An 18579-nucleotide genomic window follows, 5' to 3' on the forward strand; every position below is an offset into this window, starting at 1 on the left:
GAAAGAGAGCCTGATTCATCTCCATGTCACTTATGCACACTGCCACTAGATGGTGCAGACAGTGTGGTAATTGGTAATTTTGAATCCTGGGATTATTGGTAACCATTTACCCATCACCAACTGGGTAATGGCAGACACGAGGGCTATTTTTTGAAGATACCAGTGACAGTACTTTCCCCTCTCCGTCCAATACAGTTTCCTATGGGCTGGCACTCGTTGCAACGAGTGGTTATTGAGGACCAGCTGGTTTCTCTTCCACCACCCCCACCCCCCTTAAAAAAAACAGCAGGGAAAATTGATGCACTGGTCACCTGGACCATATTGTAAAGTATAAATCAAAATTCAATTTGAATTTGAAACCGTTCAAGATAATTTGGAGATTGAGATCAGTAAATGAGGCTGCAATAGGAAAGTGCAGTAATCTCCCCTTTTAATCTGATACCCCAACCCAATAAACACGTGCCAGTCATCAAACCCTTGCCTTTTTTTAATGTTATATACATTTCAAAACCCTAAATTCTGGTGATGACATGTAATTTTGATGTTGAACCAAAAAAAAACCCGATCTTGCAAAGAAGAGGCGGATCTTTTTCTCCGATTGAAATCCTCCTTCCCAAGCTTGGGTTAAAATCTAGTGCAAAACTGATCTTCATAATTATTGAGGGTCGGCGTCCAGAGACAAATTCGCAGTAAACGGGGGATCGGGGCAAATGCTGGCGCCGATTGACCGCCAAGGTACCAATGCGAACGAGGAGCCGGTTTTTAGTGTATTAACTGGTATCTAATATAATGTGGCGGAGGTTCCGAGACACACACACACACACTCCGAGTTTAACAGCTGGGGGCGCTGGGCGGTCGGTACCAGTGCTTGGGCAGACAGTGCGGGAGCTGGTTCTGTGCTCTCCTGCAGAGAGAGAGAGAAGGGTGATGGATGGATGAAGGGGGGAGCTCTTCACCCGTCTCTCTCTCTCTCCCTCTCGCTCTCTCTCTAGACCTGGGACTGGGTAACAGCAGCTGCAGCGGGTGCTGAAGAATCTGCAGCTTCCTAAAGGCTGAGGGGAATTCGTTCTGTAAACCCGGGGACTAAGGAGCAGCGTCTGTGTAACCGGCACCTCTCTCTCTCTCTCTCTCTCTGTTTATGGACAGGCCATGGCCACCTTGGTCTGCAGGGTCCAGTTCCTCGACGACACCGATCCCTTCAATAGCACCAACTTCCCGGAGCCCACCCGGCCCCCGCTCTACACTTTCCGAGAGGACATCTCGCTCATCAATCAGATCGCGGGGCTGCACCGACTGCTCCAGGCTCCGCACAAGGTAGGACAGGACACCGCGGCCACAGAGCAGACCGATCAGCAGGGGTAATAGACTCCGCTTGCCGGAGAGCTGGGGTTATTCATTAGCTCTGTTTGGGTGAAATATGATGTTTTGGGGGGGGGGGGGGGTAATATGGAGGGTCGTAATTGATTTGGGGGGGTGGGGTGTAATTGATTAGATGGGGGTGTGTAATTGATTAGGTGTGGGGTGGGGGGCTGAAATATGGGGGAGGGGAGCTGTAATTGATTAGATGGGGGTGTGTAATTGATTAGATGGGGGTGGGGTGTAATTGATTAGATGGGGGTGGGGTGTAATTGATTAGATGGGGGTGGGGTGTAATTGATTAGATGGGGGTGGGGTGTAATTGATTAGATGGGGGTGTGTAATTGATTAGGTGTATGGGGGTGGGGTGTAATTGATTAGATGGGGGGTGTAATTGATTAGGTGTGGGGGGGGTGGGGTGTAATTGATTAGATGGGGATGTGTAATTGATTAGGTGTGGGGGTGTGGGGTGTAATTGATTAGGTGTGGGGGTGTAATTGATTAGATGGGGGTGTGTAATTGATTAGGTGTGGGGGGGTGGGGTGTAATTGATTAGATGGGGGGTGTAATATGGGGGAGGGGAGCTGTAATTGATTAGATGTGAGGGGGTGTAATTGAGGGGCGGTTAACTGTGGAGAGGGTGTAATTGATTTGGGGGGTGGGGTGTAATTGATTAGATGTGAGGGGGTGTAATTGATTAGATGGGGGTGTGTAATTGATTAGGTGGGGGGGGCTGCAATATGCGGGAGGGGAGCTGTAATTGATTAGGTGTTGGGGGGGGGGTGTAATTGAGGGGCGGTTAACCGTGGAGAGGGTGTAATTTGGGTGTAATTGGTTACTGTGTTGGGGGTGCTATAGCTGTGGGACTGGGGTGCAAATGATGCCTTATCCAGCCTCGTGTCTCTCGGAGACTAGTTAATTCGTCTGTTCGTCTAGAACTCCACTCGCGGGGTACCGCAGTGCGGGTGCCGGTCCCCCTGTGTGTGTGTGTTTTGGGGGGGGTGGGTCCTGTAACAGTTTGGCCCCCAGATTGCGTGGGTGCCGGGCTCCCAGGGAACTACTGCCAACCAACCCCCTTCTCCCTCCTTCCCTCGGAGCTGGGCACGAAGGCGAGTATTGCCCTGCCTGGTGCTGGCGGGGTGTGTGGGTATGTTGTGGGTATGTATGACTGTATGTGCAGTGGGTAGGGGAAGGAACTATTCCACATCCCGCCAGCAACGCTGCCTTAGCTTCTGACTGATCCTCCTCCTCCCCATCTGTTCTCCTTTTTATAATCTCCTTGTTTTTCTTTTAGTGGTCCCAGCGTCAGGTTGTAGTTTCAGCTCCAGTGTTTTAATGAAGTCTGATCGCAGCCTCTTCTAATCCCCATCACATGTTTCCTGTATGAATCCTGCTGTCCTCTCTCTCTCTCCCCATGATATGTTTCAGACTTTCGTATCAATGTCCCAACTTGTCAACCGATAAAAGGCACATAGACGTTCCGAGCGAATGGGCGGGGCGGGGTGGGGTGGGGGGGCAACTTTACTTGGCTATTTTTTCGACTTGTTCCATTTTTAGCCTGGTATTTTATCAGCAAGATATGCACTCGTGCCCCCAGCCCCTTCCCCCCGCCCCCCTCCTTGGTATCGCCATGTAAGCACGAACTGACATTACTATGTTTTTGTTAATCCTAGCTGGCCGCCAATTGGGAGTTGTCTCCCCACACATCAGGAGAGTTCCGGATGTATTCTCAATCTATGGATTTTCAGAAGGGGCGCTAACAACCAGCCTGTCTGGCTGGGAGAGGAGGGGTATCGGTCAGCATTCCCACTATTTGACCAGTGAAGCCCACTGGAAAGAATGCTTGTGTGGGCATGAGTGATTAGTGCGCTTATGCCTCCCATAATGGAGTAACTGTTTGGCATTTACTGTTTAGTTTCATATGAAGAATAACCATTTAGCTAACATGCTGGTGGGCACCTCGTACCTGTAGAACCACAGGTTCCCAACCTCCAGAGAGAGGGTCTCAATCATTAAGTCTGCAGGATTTGTTGTTTAATGGGTATGATGATCTTTGTGCAGTAGTGCAGTGTATTGCTCCAGCATGCCTGTATGGAAGTCTTTTGTTTACAAGGAGTGCCATGGTGATGAGGGCATTGTTATGTTGGTCTCAGATTGTGTGTGCCAGGCACTTGCCCTCATTGTCTAATGTACATTGCTGTTGATGCAGTTGAGTTCTAATGAAGATCTACATTTGTCCATGAGCTTGATAAGCTGTTATGCAGTTATAAGCCTTTATGCCTTTATACCCTGTCCACTAACTTTGTTTCTCACTCCAGCTCCTTGCGCATTTTCCCACCTCTTCACTCCACCATTGCAATTCTTTCCAAAGACCCTTCCTTTTAAGACACTTCCTTAAAACCCACCTCTTTTGATCAGGCTTTTGGTCACTCTGCCTGGTATCATCTTTTGCTTGATGTATTTTTTTCATATTCCCTGAAATGACTTGGAATATGTTTTTTTTAAAAAAATGTTATAAGTATGAGATATTCAATTATATGCTTTGTACCCACATCAAGTGTCTTCACACAACATCTATTGTACAAAATGTGCTGAGGGGAGGCCTGCCTATAATTTAATCGTGCTGCCATTTGGAGATGTTTTGGGGAACCTCAATAGGAAGGAGGGATATTGGCTCTGATTAGAAAGGGGTTAGGACAAGATCATGGAATTTGCTACCCGACACTACCCTTGAGCACCAAGACTGGTCAATATAAGGCTGTAACAGTTCAATGAAAAGGCAGCACCTCGGCAACCAGAGATGGTGGATTACTGCAGCGATGGAAGTGAAACCCACATCATGAGAATTTTGTTCTTTGGGGAGTTTTATTTAATGTTTACGGTAAAAATAGACAACTATATTGCCATTCACATTTTAAATGTTCTTAGCCATTTCAGATAATTAAAAATTGCGTTTGCATAAGGAGATCAATAAACAATGCTCTGTGTTTGAGCTGCTTATTCTATCTCTCTTCAAAGTAGAGCTGTTTTTTTAGGTGTCGGAGCCTTGGTTGATTGCTTTTGCCTTTTCTTGTTGTAAACTGAGAAAACAAGAACTCGATGGAGGTAGGCCTATCCCAGCATCCAAAGCTGTACTGAAAGCCCTTTATTAAAATTATAGGTCTGAACTTTTCTCAATGATTTTCTGAAGCCTATCTTTCACAAATTTGTTGTCGTTTCACTAGGATATGCAGTAGCTTGCTGAAATGGCTATTCATTGTGTGACCCGAGATAGTAAGTCTAGGCTGCAGAATTTAAAAAATAAAACCTGTTACTTGTCAAGTCCTGTCCTCTTCAGCAAGAGTCACTGGATAGCTATTGGGTAAAGGAACTATTCCCATCCTAACCGAGTTAATTATGGCAGTTCTCTCACTTTCGGTGAGATTGGCTAACTCTGCACAAGCCAGGGTTTGAACCTGGGTCCTTTTTTGCTTGGCTCAGTTATTGTCAACCTGAATGTGATGTCACTGGGATACAAATGACATTTTTTATTTGAGGGGTTTCAATAATCACACTGGGGTTGTGATTTACAGATGGGAGTGGAGTTGAGAGATCACAATCATGAGATGACTGGGCACAAGATTGTTCACTCATGAGATTGCAATCATGCTCAGTATGGGAGAATTAGTGGGGCTGCATGTAAGAACTGTGTCTTTGGTGTAATTGCTAATGTGACTGTAACCAACAATCTTGACCTATTGATAGCTAACCTAAAAATCACTAGTTTCGAAGAGTGTGGCTATACCGCAATGTGTAATAGTAGAGACCTCAGATGCTGCTCATTCCTGCCTACCAGTAGCCTGACATCCAGCTTAGCTGATGTGGTACTGGCATGTTGCAACACTAAAAGGAAATGTTAACTGCCTTCAGCCAGTCAGCCTCTACTTGCATTGCTTAATGGATGTGGTTTTTGAATCATAGTTTACGGCACAGAAAGAGGCCACTTGGTCCATCGTGTCTGTGCTGGCTGAAAAATGCACCACCCAGCCTAACCCCACTTTCCAAAATTTGGTCCATAGCCCTTGTTAAGGCACTTGTGGTGCATATCCGGATACCTTTTAAATGAGTTGAGGGTTCCTGTCTCTCTCACCCTTTTCAGGCAGTGAATCCAGACCACTACCACCGTCTGGGTGAATTTTTTTTTTCCCTCATCTCCCCTCTAATCTTTATACCATTCACTTTAAATCTATGGCCCCTAGTCACTGACCTCTCTGCCAAAGTAAATAGGCCCTTCCCATCCAATATATCCAGGCCCCTGCAATTTTGTGCATCTCCATCGAATCTCCCCTCAGCCTCCTCTGTTCCAAGGAGGAGAACCCCATTCTATTCAATCTTTGTGTAAAGCTGCATTTTTCCAGTCCTAGCAACATTCTCGTAAATCTCCTCTGTACCCTCTCCAGTGCAATACATCCTTTCTGTAATAAGGTGCCTGGAACGACACCCAGTATTCAAGTTGTGGCCTAACTAATGATTAATACAGTTCCAGCACAAACTCCCTGTTGTTATATTCTCTACCTCAGCTATTAAAGGAAAGGATTCCACATCAGAAACAGAAAATGCTGGAAAAACTCCAGCAGACCTAACAGCATCTGTGGAGAGAGAGTTAACATTGAGTCCACATGACTCTTCTTTAGAGCTCTGAAGAAGTCATACAGACTCAAAATGTTAACTGTGTTTTCTCTCCACAGATGCTGTTAGACCTGCTGGAGTTTTCCAGCATTTTCTGGGTTTTTTTGTTTCAGATTTTCAGCATCAGTGTTTTGTTTTTATCAAAGGATTCCACATGCCTCAACCACCGTATTGACCTGCCCTGCTACCTTCAGGGATCTGTTGACGTTCACCCCATGGTCCCTCACTTCCTCTACACTTCTCCGTGTTCTCCCATTGATTGTGTAATCCTTTGCCTTGTTTGATCTCCACAAATGCATCACCCCACACTTGAAGTGAAGCAACTAGTAATTTTACTGTCCCCTGGTGCTTTAGTGTGATAAAGGTGGGGAAGGCACTGGTCCAATAAAGGTGGGGATGACCAAAAGATTGCTCCAGAGTGGGTTTTTAAAGAGAGCCGTAAAGACGAGCAGACTGGCAGGAGAATTTTTAAGGAGTAGATTTCAGACTTGGGCCTAAAGGTTCTGAAGCCTAGGCACCATTTGTGGGTAAAAGGAAACTGAAGGTTGGAGAGAGACAAAGCCACAGTGGAGGGTGTTGGAGGTGAGCAACTAGGATGTAAAGGTCATGAAGTGAGTTAAATATGCAGAAATGTGAGGCATTGAGAAATTTGAGACCAGGATGATGGATGAGCAGCACTTGGTGCAGGATAAGATATGGGCAGCAGAATTCTGCAATAGCTGGGGGATAGGAGGCTGGCAGGAGAGTATTGAAATAGTTGGGGTAGATCTTTGTGCAGTAGCGCAAAATGAGCGATAGTGGATCAGCAGCCTGCTTTACATCTTTCCTGACCCCCTCTGTTTAATTCCATTGAAGTCATTCAAATGACAAATAATGACCTTGGGAATAAAGGTCCTGGCCAGTGTGGTGTACAGTGCTACTAAGCAATAAGTATCAGATTTAATGGCTGGCCTGTGCTGAATTGGCTTGTCATTTGGTTGTGTGGAGAGTAGAATATCATTTCAGGGTTTTTCACTTCCAAATTGAAGACCAATGAGCCTTTTTATTTGCAAAGTGCATGTTTGATTTAGGGCAGCATCACATTTAATGTGCCATGTCTTTCGTGCATGACTGTCATATTGACACGCACACTTTTTCATATGAACAAAGATTGGTGCCAGAGAGGTGATGGGACTTGTGAAATTGCACAAGAGTTGGGCCCTTAGAAAAGGGGAGTAAGTAGGTGGGAGCTAATTAAAATATGGAATTGTCTGGGTAAACAAACTTTATCCATGCCAATCTGAATGGGGAGAAGGTAGTGGAAATCTCCTGTGATTTACTGAGAGGTTGCCTTCATTGAAATTAAATTGGAACTGAAACTATCATACCCTGTTCATACTGGGCAAAAAATCACTCATCTCATCAGAAGAGAGAGAATATGTTGACAGGCAAAAAGCCACACTTATTCATGATGTGGGAGGGAGGCAAGCGAGCAATACAGGAAGGGGCTGGGGGTGTTACTACAGAAGCCACTGCAAATAGGATTGTTTTTGCAGAGAGGAGAGCCCATTAAAGGTATTTATGTTAGCCCTTGTCACAGGGTTTAATATAAGACAATACTACTTAAAATGATTGGGTCAAAGATCACCTTGAATGCCTGAAGCACACAATGTATGTTGAGAGATGAGGTTGTTTGGACAAGGAAACCTGGAGGAGAGCAGCAGATAGTTTAGTGGTGAAAGTTTCTTCTCCACATGCTTACGTGTGTACTTTTTACATTTGTGACGGGACTGAGGAAAATGTCAGTCTGCATTCCACGTGCCCTCTCTTAAATTGAAATGCTCTACTAGCACATAACACTCCATCTGACAGTCCAGCCTTGCACTGATGAATGCCACATACAGTGACCCGAGTGCATTCAGTCATCGTGGTTCTAATCTACTATCTGCCACCACCCAAAGTGTTGACTTCTTGTGGGCTTTGCCTTGCTTTCTTCCCCCACATCATTCATCCATTGCTTATTGTAGCCTTTATTTTATTTTGAGAGCTCTTATGTTGAATGATAGGCTATTTTTCTATGTGGGGGGGCTGCTGTCACAGGACCATTAATCTTATTCTCATGACTTCCTTGTACTCCTAGGGTATGGGGGAGAGAGAGAGGAGAGAAAGGGGCACTAATCAGGACTGGGCTTGCTAGCTGCTGCTGCTTTTTTGATGCAATTAACTTTTCAATGTATTGCTTGTGAGCAGAGTTCTTTAAGTTTGTGATTGAAGGAATTCAGTGTTGATTAAGGCATCTGAATATGATTTCTCCTTTGCAATAATTATGAATTATTCCAATGGAGTTAATTTAACATAATCTTTTTTGATAAAGATTGACCTAATCACCTGATTTTATACCTAGCAGGCTGAATTTTACAGGGGGCGTATTCCTTGCCCCCCCCCCCCCCCCCCCCCCCAAAAAAAAAGCTGCTCCACAGGTGATGATATGCTGGGGGTGGCCTTAACAAGGTAATTGTTCTACCCTTCAAACCATCCACCCCCCCCCCCCCCCCCCACCCCCCACTCCCCCATGGCAACTAGTCACAGAAGCCAGTCTGGGGTTCTTGGTTGGGGAGGGGTTGAGGAGCCCCTCAGGGAAGGGTGTATGCATGTGGGAGGTCCAGTTTTAGAGACTAGAAAGGGGGTTTGGAGGATGGAGAGAGTCACTAAGTAGGGGTACATATTTTTGGGGAGGGTGTGTGCCCAATGGGCACAGGAACCTGCTAAATGTGGTATCCCACCTCCCCTCTTTTCACCTGAGATAGCATAGTAGCAGGCTGGCCTCCTTTGTAATGCCTTCTCCAGCTGAATGTTTTAGTGCAGTGGTGGTGGAAACATACTGTTAATTGGCCACTGAGGCCCTTAACTGGCCAGTGAACCAGCAAAAGGGTGTGAAGGCTGGGCAGGAAGGGGGTGGGCTAGCCACCTATCCTATTTTACATGGCCCTCTGCCTCAATACACCACCGGGGGTGGCCATAAAATCCCCCCCAGAATCTTGAAGTCTATCAAAAAGCTGCTCTTAAAATAACATCGGGCTAGATTTTCACTTGGCATAAGCAATAACAACAGCTGTCGGGAAAAACTCACTTTCCGCTTTAACATTTAGGATTAGTGCAGAAAGGCAATGGAGTTAGCCATTGTTGTCAATGCCTGCTCATGGCAGCCATGCCATTAAATTGTAAATGTTTTCTAAATATTTTCATATTATCCAAGCCACAAGAGTACAATCTTCAGGGCAGTGACTCACTTGGCTGTTTCAATGACATTGCTTTGGGGAAAGAAGGCAAAACATGAGGTCAAATATTGAAAAAAAAACCCTGCTTGTTGGCAATTCATTCTATTTTTTAAAAAAAACAAAATATGACTCTTTTAACATGTCTATTAACAGCATTTTCTTTGTGCTAAATAGGAAATGATCATGAATTGCACTTATGCTCTTTAAAAGTAGCACATTCGGATACCTTACTTTTAGGTACCTCCTCCTTACATGCATCCTTCAATCATTTGTCACTGACTTAATCTGTTTCTTTTCCCTTTTTTCGGTTTCATTGTGCAAGAACTGGATAAGCAGCCACCTTGTCCTCTGGAGCAACCTTCATAGTTCGTTCTGGCTTTTTTTTTCCTTTGTCTATATTTTCAAAGCCCCTTCTCTCCAGCCTCCGTGTGTGAGGTGTGCTGTAGCTCTCCTACCACTTGGAAACATCTTCCTGTGTATGAAAAGCATTGAAGAAATTTATGCATATCGTTTCTGATTGATGCGTTTGACTATGATGTAAGTAGCAGTGCAATACATTATTAATGGAGCACTTTTGGTGAAATGATGCACACTTCAGAACGACCTTGCCTTTTCCTGTTCTGCAACCTTTTAATGTTGGTAGATTTTGTGCGAGGGTCAGTAAATTCTGTGACGTTGTAGAGCTTTCTTATCCATTGTAACTGTGGCACAAACACTGGTCGCAGCACATCAATCATGTGAAGGTTCCTTTTGGCTGAGCAAGACTAGTGGCTCAAAAAAAGGTGTCAGAATTTAGTGCTGCTAATGCTTTAAGCCCTCCAGCCCAACATCACACGTGGTAATTGGAGTATTGGAAGATGGTTCAAGCGAAATCTCAAGCAATTGTCTTGCAATGATTCAGCAGAATGGGTTAGATCAGGCGTATCAAACATTCAAGCAATACTTGCCACTTTACGCCATTGCTGGACCTCTGATCCCTACTTCACTTTAGCCTACTTGTTGTTTTCCTGTTGTCGAGTGCTCAGTCCTTCGATCATTTTCACATTCTTTGCAGTAAGAAACCATGTTTCTCTGTTCTGCGATTAAGCATTGTTTTAAATGCAGTTATACCTGATAATAAAAGATGAAGCAGGGGAATGGAAAAGAGGAGGTGCAACAGAGAGAGGGTCCTTCTTAGCCCTGTATTAAAAGGTACAAAATATGAAGGCCAATAAGTGTTGTGTGAAGCAGGCTTCCTCAGAACATTTACACAGTAACACAAAATCCAGGAGCCACTTCACACACGAGACCAAAACCAGGGACGGCAAAATGGGAACCTGTATTCATGTGGGGGAATGGTCACAATGGCAAATCTAGCAAAAAAAAAAGGTGGGTGAAGATATTATGATCCACATAGAGACTGAGAGCTTTTAAAGAGATATGAATTTCCCAGTGAGTGACGTGCAGAATTTCACGTTTTAAGACTTTTACTGTAAAAAAAAAACACTCTCAACAGAGAACTCCAAGCTGCATTTATACATTACACCACACTCAGCAGAAATGTAGCCAAGTCCCAAGCGCCACCTGGTTTCAACAGGATCTCTTCTCCCTAGCCCATCAGGGTGAATCTTCCAGTGCCCTTTTAAACAAAGTCCCCTTAATTTAATCTTCTGAATGGATTTCCATAGCAAGGCACCCTCTGGCAACTCCTTGGTTTTTAACTTTTCACTGAGCTTTGTTTCTTCAAACGGTAGATATAACCTCACTAGCACTCGAACTTGGTAGTTAACCCAAAAATATCCTTTTCTTCTGCCTGGCATGGCAGCACCAGTTGTGAGTCATCTTACCCTAAATGTCTCTCTGACTGACAGCCTGTACACAGCAAGGCCAGCTGCTGCCTCCCTTTATGTTTTTGTTTTAAAATTTGCACCTTACAATAAGTTTTGATTGAGTTTCTGCCTCCACAGCAGGCAGGTCGCATGGGTTTATCTCCAGGTGGATTCAGTATGAAGTCACATGGGATTGTCTCTTGGCAGATTTCATAGGAGGTTACATTTCCCCTCTCTGAACTACTAAATTTTAACCTTGAATTAAAGGAGATGGTTTAAAACATAACCATCTTATAAAGTCCATTTGTAACACTGGTGGAACCTGGTGAGCTTATTGTCAAGAGCCCTTTGGGGGTGAGGCAGTGATTGGATGTGCACGGTTGTTCCAATGCCTACCGTTCCTCATCTCTCTCAGAAGTGTAGAGATGTGAAAGAAGGGAGTAAAGGTGACTCAGGACAGAAATTCCTGAACTTGTTTTGTGTTGACGTCAGCCTGTGGTCTAAAAAAAAAACAAAATGAAAAGAAGGGCATGTCTTGTGATGATGGCATTATCCATTGTGATTTATATTCCTAATCTTAAATCATGCAGTGCCTACAGTATGAGGCAAGGCGATGTTAATGTTAGCAGTCAATGCAATGATGGTGGGTTGGGGGGTGGGGGGGAGAAGGGCACGGTACATTGTCAATAAGCACTCCAAGCTGTGATGGGGAAATGTCATCCAAAGAAAGCTTGATAAAAGCCAGAAGTGTGATGTTTTGAATTGTGAAGGTTAGAGTAAGGCACACAGATTGTGATAGGAAGAAAATATTTCTTATTTCTTTCCATCTCTCCCCCCCCCCCCCCCCAAACACACACACACACACACACACACACACACACACACACACACACACCACCACCACCCAACTCCACTTTTGGAGGTCCCAGAAATGATGATTACAAGGTGTGCGCACAACAGAGTGCGATGTATTTGTGGCTTTGCTGCTAACAATCCCTAAGGCAGCCAGTTGAAGTATAACAGATTAGGAATGCAGAAGGTCAAACAAAACTGGTGCATTCCTGACCTGAAAAGTAGGTGGCTCAGCCTCTGGTCCGTTCTGTCTTTTTGAGCTCTGAAAGGGCAAAGCTGCTGCCTTCTACTCAATACCTATTTAGAACTGTGAACAAGAGAAACCTTTTTGTCAGAGTGGAGGCTGTGGAATTCACTTCCAGAGTTAGTGATCAGGACATAAAGTTTTAGTGACAAGCCGCCGTATTATTTTTATCCCAAGGCAGGATTAGGCCAAGTCATTTACTACAAATGTTGATGTAATGGCTCAAGCCAAGAGTTGCTAGGTATCTGGAGTACCTATAAATAGTTGAGTCACAAGCAAGTACTGGTATATAACTAGGTACAGGTAAACTATTGCAATAACATATTGCTGCATGTAATCGCAACTAGTGCAGAATATCTGATCAGGCCCACCATAGAAAAATGAATCTGATACCCTAGGTTTTGCAAGTTTTCAAATGACTTTCTTCACCTTTTTTTATCTGAATGCTGACCTGTTGAGTAGCACACTGCTATACAAGCCATTTCTTTATATGACAGTGAAATAGACTCTAATAGTCTAAAAGAATGAACTGTTAAATTCTGTCATTTTTTCTTCTTCTATTAACTCCCAATGGTAGCATTTTTGATTTATTTCCTGCACATTAATACACAGATTTCATTTAAGGCTGGCTGGTTCTGACTATATGAAATGATGGAGATGGTGTTTATTGTGCCCATTCTGGGAGCACCTGGTATGCACTGAGTTGCAATGTGTGCTGAAACTGGTGCAATAATTGGAGTAGAGCACCTTGAAACAAGAGTGGGGGGTGGTGGTGCTGATTTAACTGAGCCAACCTGCTTTGTATGTGCCCTATCAGAGTTGCCAACTCTTCTGGAGATCTCCCGGGATGGGGCCGAGGTCTCTAGGGTGCTGATGTTACCGGTCGCTGCTCGGTCACTGCTCTGGATCAGTGGTGTAGCCCTCCACCTTCTAGCAGTGCAAAGAGTTCGATCCGCTGACATAAACATGACCAGAAACTGGATGAAGAAGAAAAGAGATTGGGGAGGGTGGGGGAGGAGGAGAAAGGGAGAGTAGGGATGCAGTGAGAGGAGATACAGGTTAGGTGGGTGAACAGAGTCATGAGAATATTTCTTAAAAAGGAATGGTAATAGGCCATGGAAATGTTGGCACTTAACTTGGGATAATGTGGCCCTTTTGAGGAGTGCCCCAAAACTCTACTGTTGTGCAATCTGTTGGCTGGGTTCATGTCAGTCTGTGCTGGCCAGTTTTGACTTGTGAGGTCCAACTCTAGATTACCTCTGACTGAAGCGTCTAGTTCAATCACCATCGCAAACACACTGACTCTGCTGTGATAATGCTCCTGTAAGGTCTTGGGATGTTTTATTATTGTGCTATAGCAATAAGTTTTTAATGTTCTAACTACTCAAAGAAATTTCTCCTTTTATTATGCTATTGGATTTATTAGTGATTACTTATATTTATGGCTGAGTTTTGGATCCTCAAAAGTCAAGACATCCTTCCACGTGACTGGGTTGGGCAGGGTAGATAATTACTAAGTAATTTTTTTAAGTCAACCTAGTTAGTCTTTCCTGATGGCTGTAATCTCAGTTCAGGCACCATCCTTATAAATCTTGCCTGTTCTTCAGTGCTTCGTTGTCCTTTTTATGCATTGAGATCAGAACTACGCGCATTACCCAATCACCATTTAAATTTTCCAACTCTTCTTGGAATTATGCTGGCATCGGTTTTCCTCAGACATCTGGAATTCTCCAGAGCCAAGAATGGTCATTCTTCATACTAATGGTCATTGACTAACTCTGCAAACTTGCTACCGCAGGAAGTGGTTGAGACAAATGGCTTAGTTGCTTTCCAAAGGATCAAGCGTGTCAGAGAAGAGGGAATAAAAATATATGCTGCAAAGCTGAGACAAAGTAAATGAAATTGGAGAAGATTGGTATGCAGCATAAACTTAGGCACAAGCTAGTTGGGCTGAATGGCCTGTTTGTGTTGTATACTGTCATTACAGCTGGTGTTCCCCTGACACCACCTCCCCCATCACAACCAAAGATTGATCCAATTGACCCCTTCCTATATCTCTTCTACATGCTGCCCCTCAGTAACCTCATCCAATAGCACAGTTTTTACATGCACGCTGACATCCAGCGCTACCTCACCACCACCTCTCAACTCCTCCACTGTAGCTAAATTATCAGACTGCATATCCAACATCCAGCACTAGAAGAGCAGAAATTTCCTCCAACAAAATATTAGGAAGACTGAAGCCATTGTTTTTGGTCTCCACTCCAAACTTCGTTCCCTTGCTACTGACACCATCCCTCTCCCTGGCAAAAGTCTGAGACTCAGTCTGGTCAAAACCTTTCACATTTGACCTGGAGATGAGATTCTGACACCCCCAACCCCCCACCTTTTTGTCATCACGATGGTTGTCCATTTTCATCTGCATAACTTACCCCTGTCTCAGCTCATCTGCTGAAACCCACATTTGTGCCTTTTTATTACATCTTGGCGACTGGTCTTTTCCAATGCACTCCAGGCTGGTCTCCCACATTCTATCCTCTGTAAACTGGAAGTCATTCGAAGCTCTGTTGCCTGTGGATTAGCTCACCTCAAGCCCCTTTTATATATTGCTTCTGTGCACACAGAATTACATTGGCTCCCAAGCAATGTCTTGATTTTAAAATTCTCATCCTTGTTTTCAGATACCTCCGTGGCCTCGCTCCTCCCTATCTCTATAACTTCCTTCAGCTCCATAACCCCCCTCTATCCGTACTATCCGAATTTTGGCATTAAACCTATCTCTTTGACCAAGCTTTTGGTCATCAGACCTAATCTCTGTGGTTTTGTCATCCCTTATAATGCTCCCATAAGGTGTCTTGGGATGTTTTATTATCGTGCTATAGCAATAAGTTTTTAAACTCTCTTTAATTCCATTACATTTCCAGGGTTGCAATACCAAATTGAAAAGGGATTGCATTCTATGATTTTGTGATTTTTTTTTTCTACATTCTGCTTTGTTCTGCTCAGCATAGAAGGCTTAAAGAAATGAATTTCTTACAGAATGAGGAAACGTGTACATTTTGATCACTTGAACCTTTGAAGGAAAAAACATTTCAACCAACACTCTTATTTCCCAATTTTTACTGGTGTTCCGTTTTCTGGTATACAAGACCACTTTGGACCAGTATTCTTATTTCCCAGTTTTTAACTTTTTTTTTTTCATTCTGGGCACCTTTTTTTTTATAGCATCAATCTGTTTACTTCATGAGCCAGGAATCCTGTTCACAAATGGGAGAAATAGTTGATGGCCTGTCAGAGCTGGCACTTTTATACATGTTGTATTTGAAAATGGTGATGGATGGGCCTCTCTTGGTTTGATTATTCTCTGGCTTTGCAAGCAGTACAAGGAATTTGAAGGTGTTGCCTTGCAAGCCTCTACAGTACGGTTAGCACCTAGCGAATTGTGGAGAACCAAGGATCTAATGAAAGTGAGGAACTTAAAGTAATTAATGAAAGACACTGTACTGGAGAAATTAATGGGTCTAAAAGCTGGCAAATGTCCTGGTGCTGATTGGCCTACATCCTAAAGTTTCAAGGGGTGGCTGCAGAGATGGTGAAGGCAGTGGCTTTGACCTTCCTGAATTCTTCAAATTCTGGAATGGGCCCCATGGGTTCGAAGGCAGTAAATGTAACCCTGCTGTTTAAGGAAGGAGGGAGAGAGAAAACGGGCCAGTTAGCCAGGTATCAGTAGAAGGGGGAAAAGATTTGAATCTTAAGGATGTGGTAACAAGGCCTTGAGAAAATGCAGAGTCTATAATAGGAGAGTTGTGTTTAGCAAATTTAGCTTTTTGAACATTTAGCTGACGGGGTAGATAAAGGATGTGGTCTACTTGGGATTTTAGAAGGCCTTCAATAAGGGGCCACACAATGGCTTGTTTTGTAAGATTAGGGTTAGGATAATAACATGCATAGAGAAGTGGTTAAAAAACACAAGTGGATCACTTCAGAGTGGCAGGTTTAACTAATGGAGCACAAGAATCAGTGGTTGGGCCTCAGCAATTTACAACTTGTATCAATGACTTGGATGCAATGTATCTAAGTTTGTCAATCATACTTTCCCACCCAGCTTGTAAGCTGAGGAGAATGTAAACCTGCTGTAAAAGGATATAGATGGTTAAGTGATTGGGTAAGAAAGTGGTAGATGGTGTATGTGGAGAAGTGTGAATGGAAAGGCAGTACCGTTTTTTAAAATAAAAACACAAATGTTGGGATTCTGAAGAAGCTGGTTATCTTTGTACACAAATCACAGTTGACACACAAGCAGAACAAGCGGTTGGGATGGCAAATAGTATGTTGGCCTTTATTGAAAGCAGGTTGGAGCATTAGAGTAAGGAAGTCTTGCTGTAATTGGACAGGGTTTCAGTAAGACAACATCTGGAATAGTGTATACAGTTTGGTCTCCTAATGAAGGAAAATATACATGCTTTAGAGGGGCTCAACAAAGGTTCACTAGGTTGATTCCTGGGATGAGAGGGTTAGATCTTTTTATGAGGAGATATTGAGTAGAATGAATTTTAAAAGGATGGGTGATCTAATTGAAACAAGCAAAATTCTTGGTGGCTTGACTGGCTAAGCAGTCTAAAACTAGTGACATAGGAAGGCAGGAGTAGGCCATTCGGCCCTTTCAGCCTGCTTTGCCATTCAATAAGATCATGGCTGATCTGGGTGTGGTCTCAGCTCCACTTTCCTGCCTGCCCTTGACTCCTTGGCCTAACAAAAAGCTGTCTAACTCTGCATTGAATAAATTCAAAAGATCCAGCCCCCACTACTTTCTGGAGAAGGAGAATTCCAGGCACCTCTGGCCCTTTAGGAGAAAGAAAAATTCTACTAATCTTAAAACCACACTCCCCCTAGTTTGTCTCCCCAACCAGAAGAAATATCCTCCCGGATATTCACCCTATCAAGTCCCCTCTGGGTGTTGTGTTTCAATAAGATCACCTGTCATTGTTCTAAACTCCAATGGATATAGGCCTAACCTGTTCAACCTTTTTAAGTGTTATGATCCACGCTGATGTTAACACCTGGACAAGTCAGATCCCAAAGTGGAACCTGGCTTGGTAGACCCTAACTTTCATTTATTCTTTCTTTAGAAGCTGTGGAATCTGTTACTGAACAGATTCACAGGAGTCTGCTGTTTTATTAAACAAGAAGAAGAAATTACACTAGACAAGAAGGTTGAAAAGATTTCAACACCAACAAATGCCAAATCTCTCACTTCCTTCACCCGAGCTATACCTTCAGAGACTCACTCACTCACTCTCACACAAACACACGCACACGTAAAGATAACACAAGTTACAAAATCTGTCTTGTACTCTAATATTCACAGCAAGTACATAGTACAAGTGAACTGATGTGCAAACTGTGGCCGGACACACCACCCTCCAAAACCCAGTGGCCAAAGCCGCTGAAGCAGATTCTATGGATTTCTCATCAAACCCCCCGCTCCCCCACACACAATGCATGTCACACTGAGCTAACCAGTGTCACTGAAACACTCTGTCTTACAAAGGCTTCCAATTTCCATGCTCCAAGAATTCGCCCTGGAATTCTCTCAAATGGTGCTTTTGCTCTGACTTCTTCAGCAAGGATGGGTTTCAGTCTCTCCTTGTGATGTTCCTTTCCCCTGGATCCCTGTGTACATGGGAGCTTTACCTTTCAAGTGCATTCACAGATATTTGGCTGTGCCAAGCAGAACACCACTGCTCCAAAGGCTCATAGCAAGGAGTCACCAACCTTCAGCTGCCTCCTCTGATTTTCTGGCTTCTCTCAAGCCCATTGCACTTCGATTCTGCTCCCTGGAGCATTCTCTCTTTAATTCAGAGCCTTTTATTCTGCTCTTTTCTTTACTTTAATTTCATTTAACTGGACCTGTTTTAGATTCCTGTCCTTGTCCCTTAACTGGACTCTCTTGGGACCTTTTGTTTTGTTTTATTCCACTCCTTGGTTTGGGACCACCTTTGCTTTGGCTCCCCCTTCCCACTTACTGGAACATGTTCTGTGGAGTGGTGCTCTTCTTTTAAGTCACGTGACCTTTTTGTGCTATTTCACTTTTGGGTGGTCTTTTCCTTCTCCGCTGGTGCACAGAGCTAGCTTCCTAGCTGAAGATATAAAAGAACCAAACTGCGCTTGTTCGCAGGACGGTTTACTGGCCTGAAGATGGCAAAATCCACTAATTGTGCATCTGTGGCCATTCCAAGGCCAGTGATTGCATAGAGACCTCCAGGGCCTGCTGGGAACTGTAGTTCCTGAAGTCCAATGGCCAAGTCTCCAATTTAAAAGGTACGTGTGTTTTTTTTTGTCTCTTTGGGGTTTGTGATAATAAGCCAACCTCTTCATCCCAGGAATGAGTTCA

General features: G+C 43.9%; 1 protein-coding gene across 8 annotated transcripts in view; it reads left to right on the forward strand.

Annotated features, from left to right (window-relative positions):
* The first annotated feature begins 880 nt into the window (after positions 1 to 880).
* Positions 881 to 18579, forward strand: part of fhod3b (formin homology 2 domain containing 3b) — a 597288-nt gene continuing 579589 nt past the window's right edge. For all 8 annotated transcript variants that reach the window (XM_078539467.1, XM_078539468.1, XM_078539469.1 and 5 more), the window contains exon 1: positions 881 to 1314. In XM_078539467.1, the coding sequence (XP_078395593.1) occupies positions 1150 to 1314 (165 nt within the window). In that variant the 5' untranslated portion in view covers positions 881 to 1149. The remainder of the gene's footprint in view (positions 1315 to 18579) is intronic.

The sequence above is a fragment of the Cetorhinus maximus genome, chromosome 3, assembly GCF_964194155.1.
Source record: "Cetorhinus maximus chromosome 3, sCetMax3.hap1.1, whole genome shotgun sequence".
Taxonomy (NCBI): domain Eukaryota; kingdom Metazoa; phylum Chordata; class Chondrichthyes; order Lamniformes; family Cetorhinidae; genus Cetorhinus; species Cetorhinus maximus.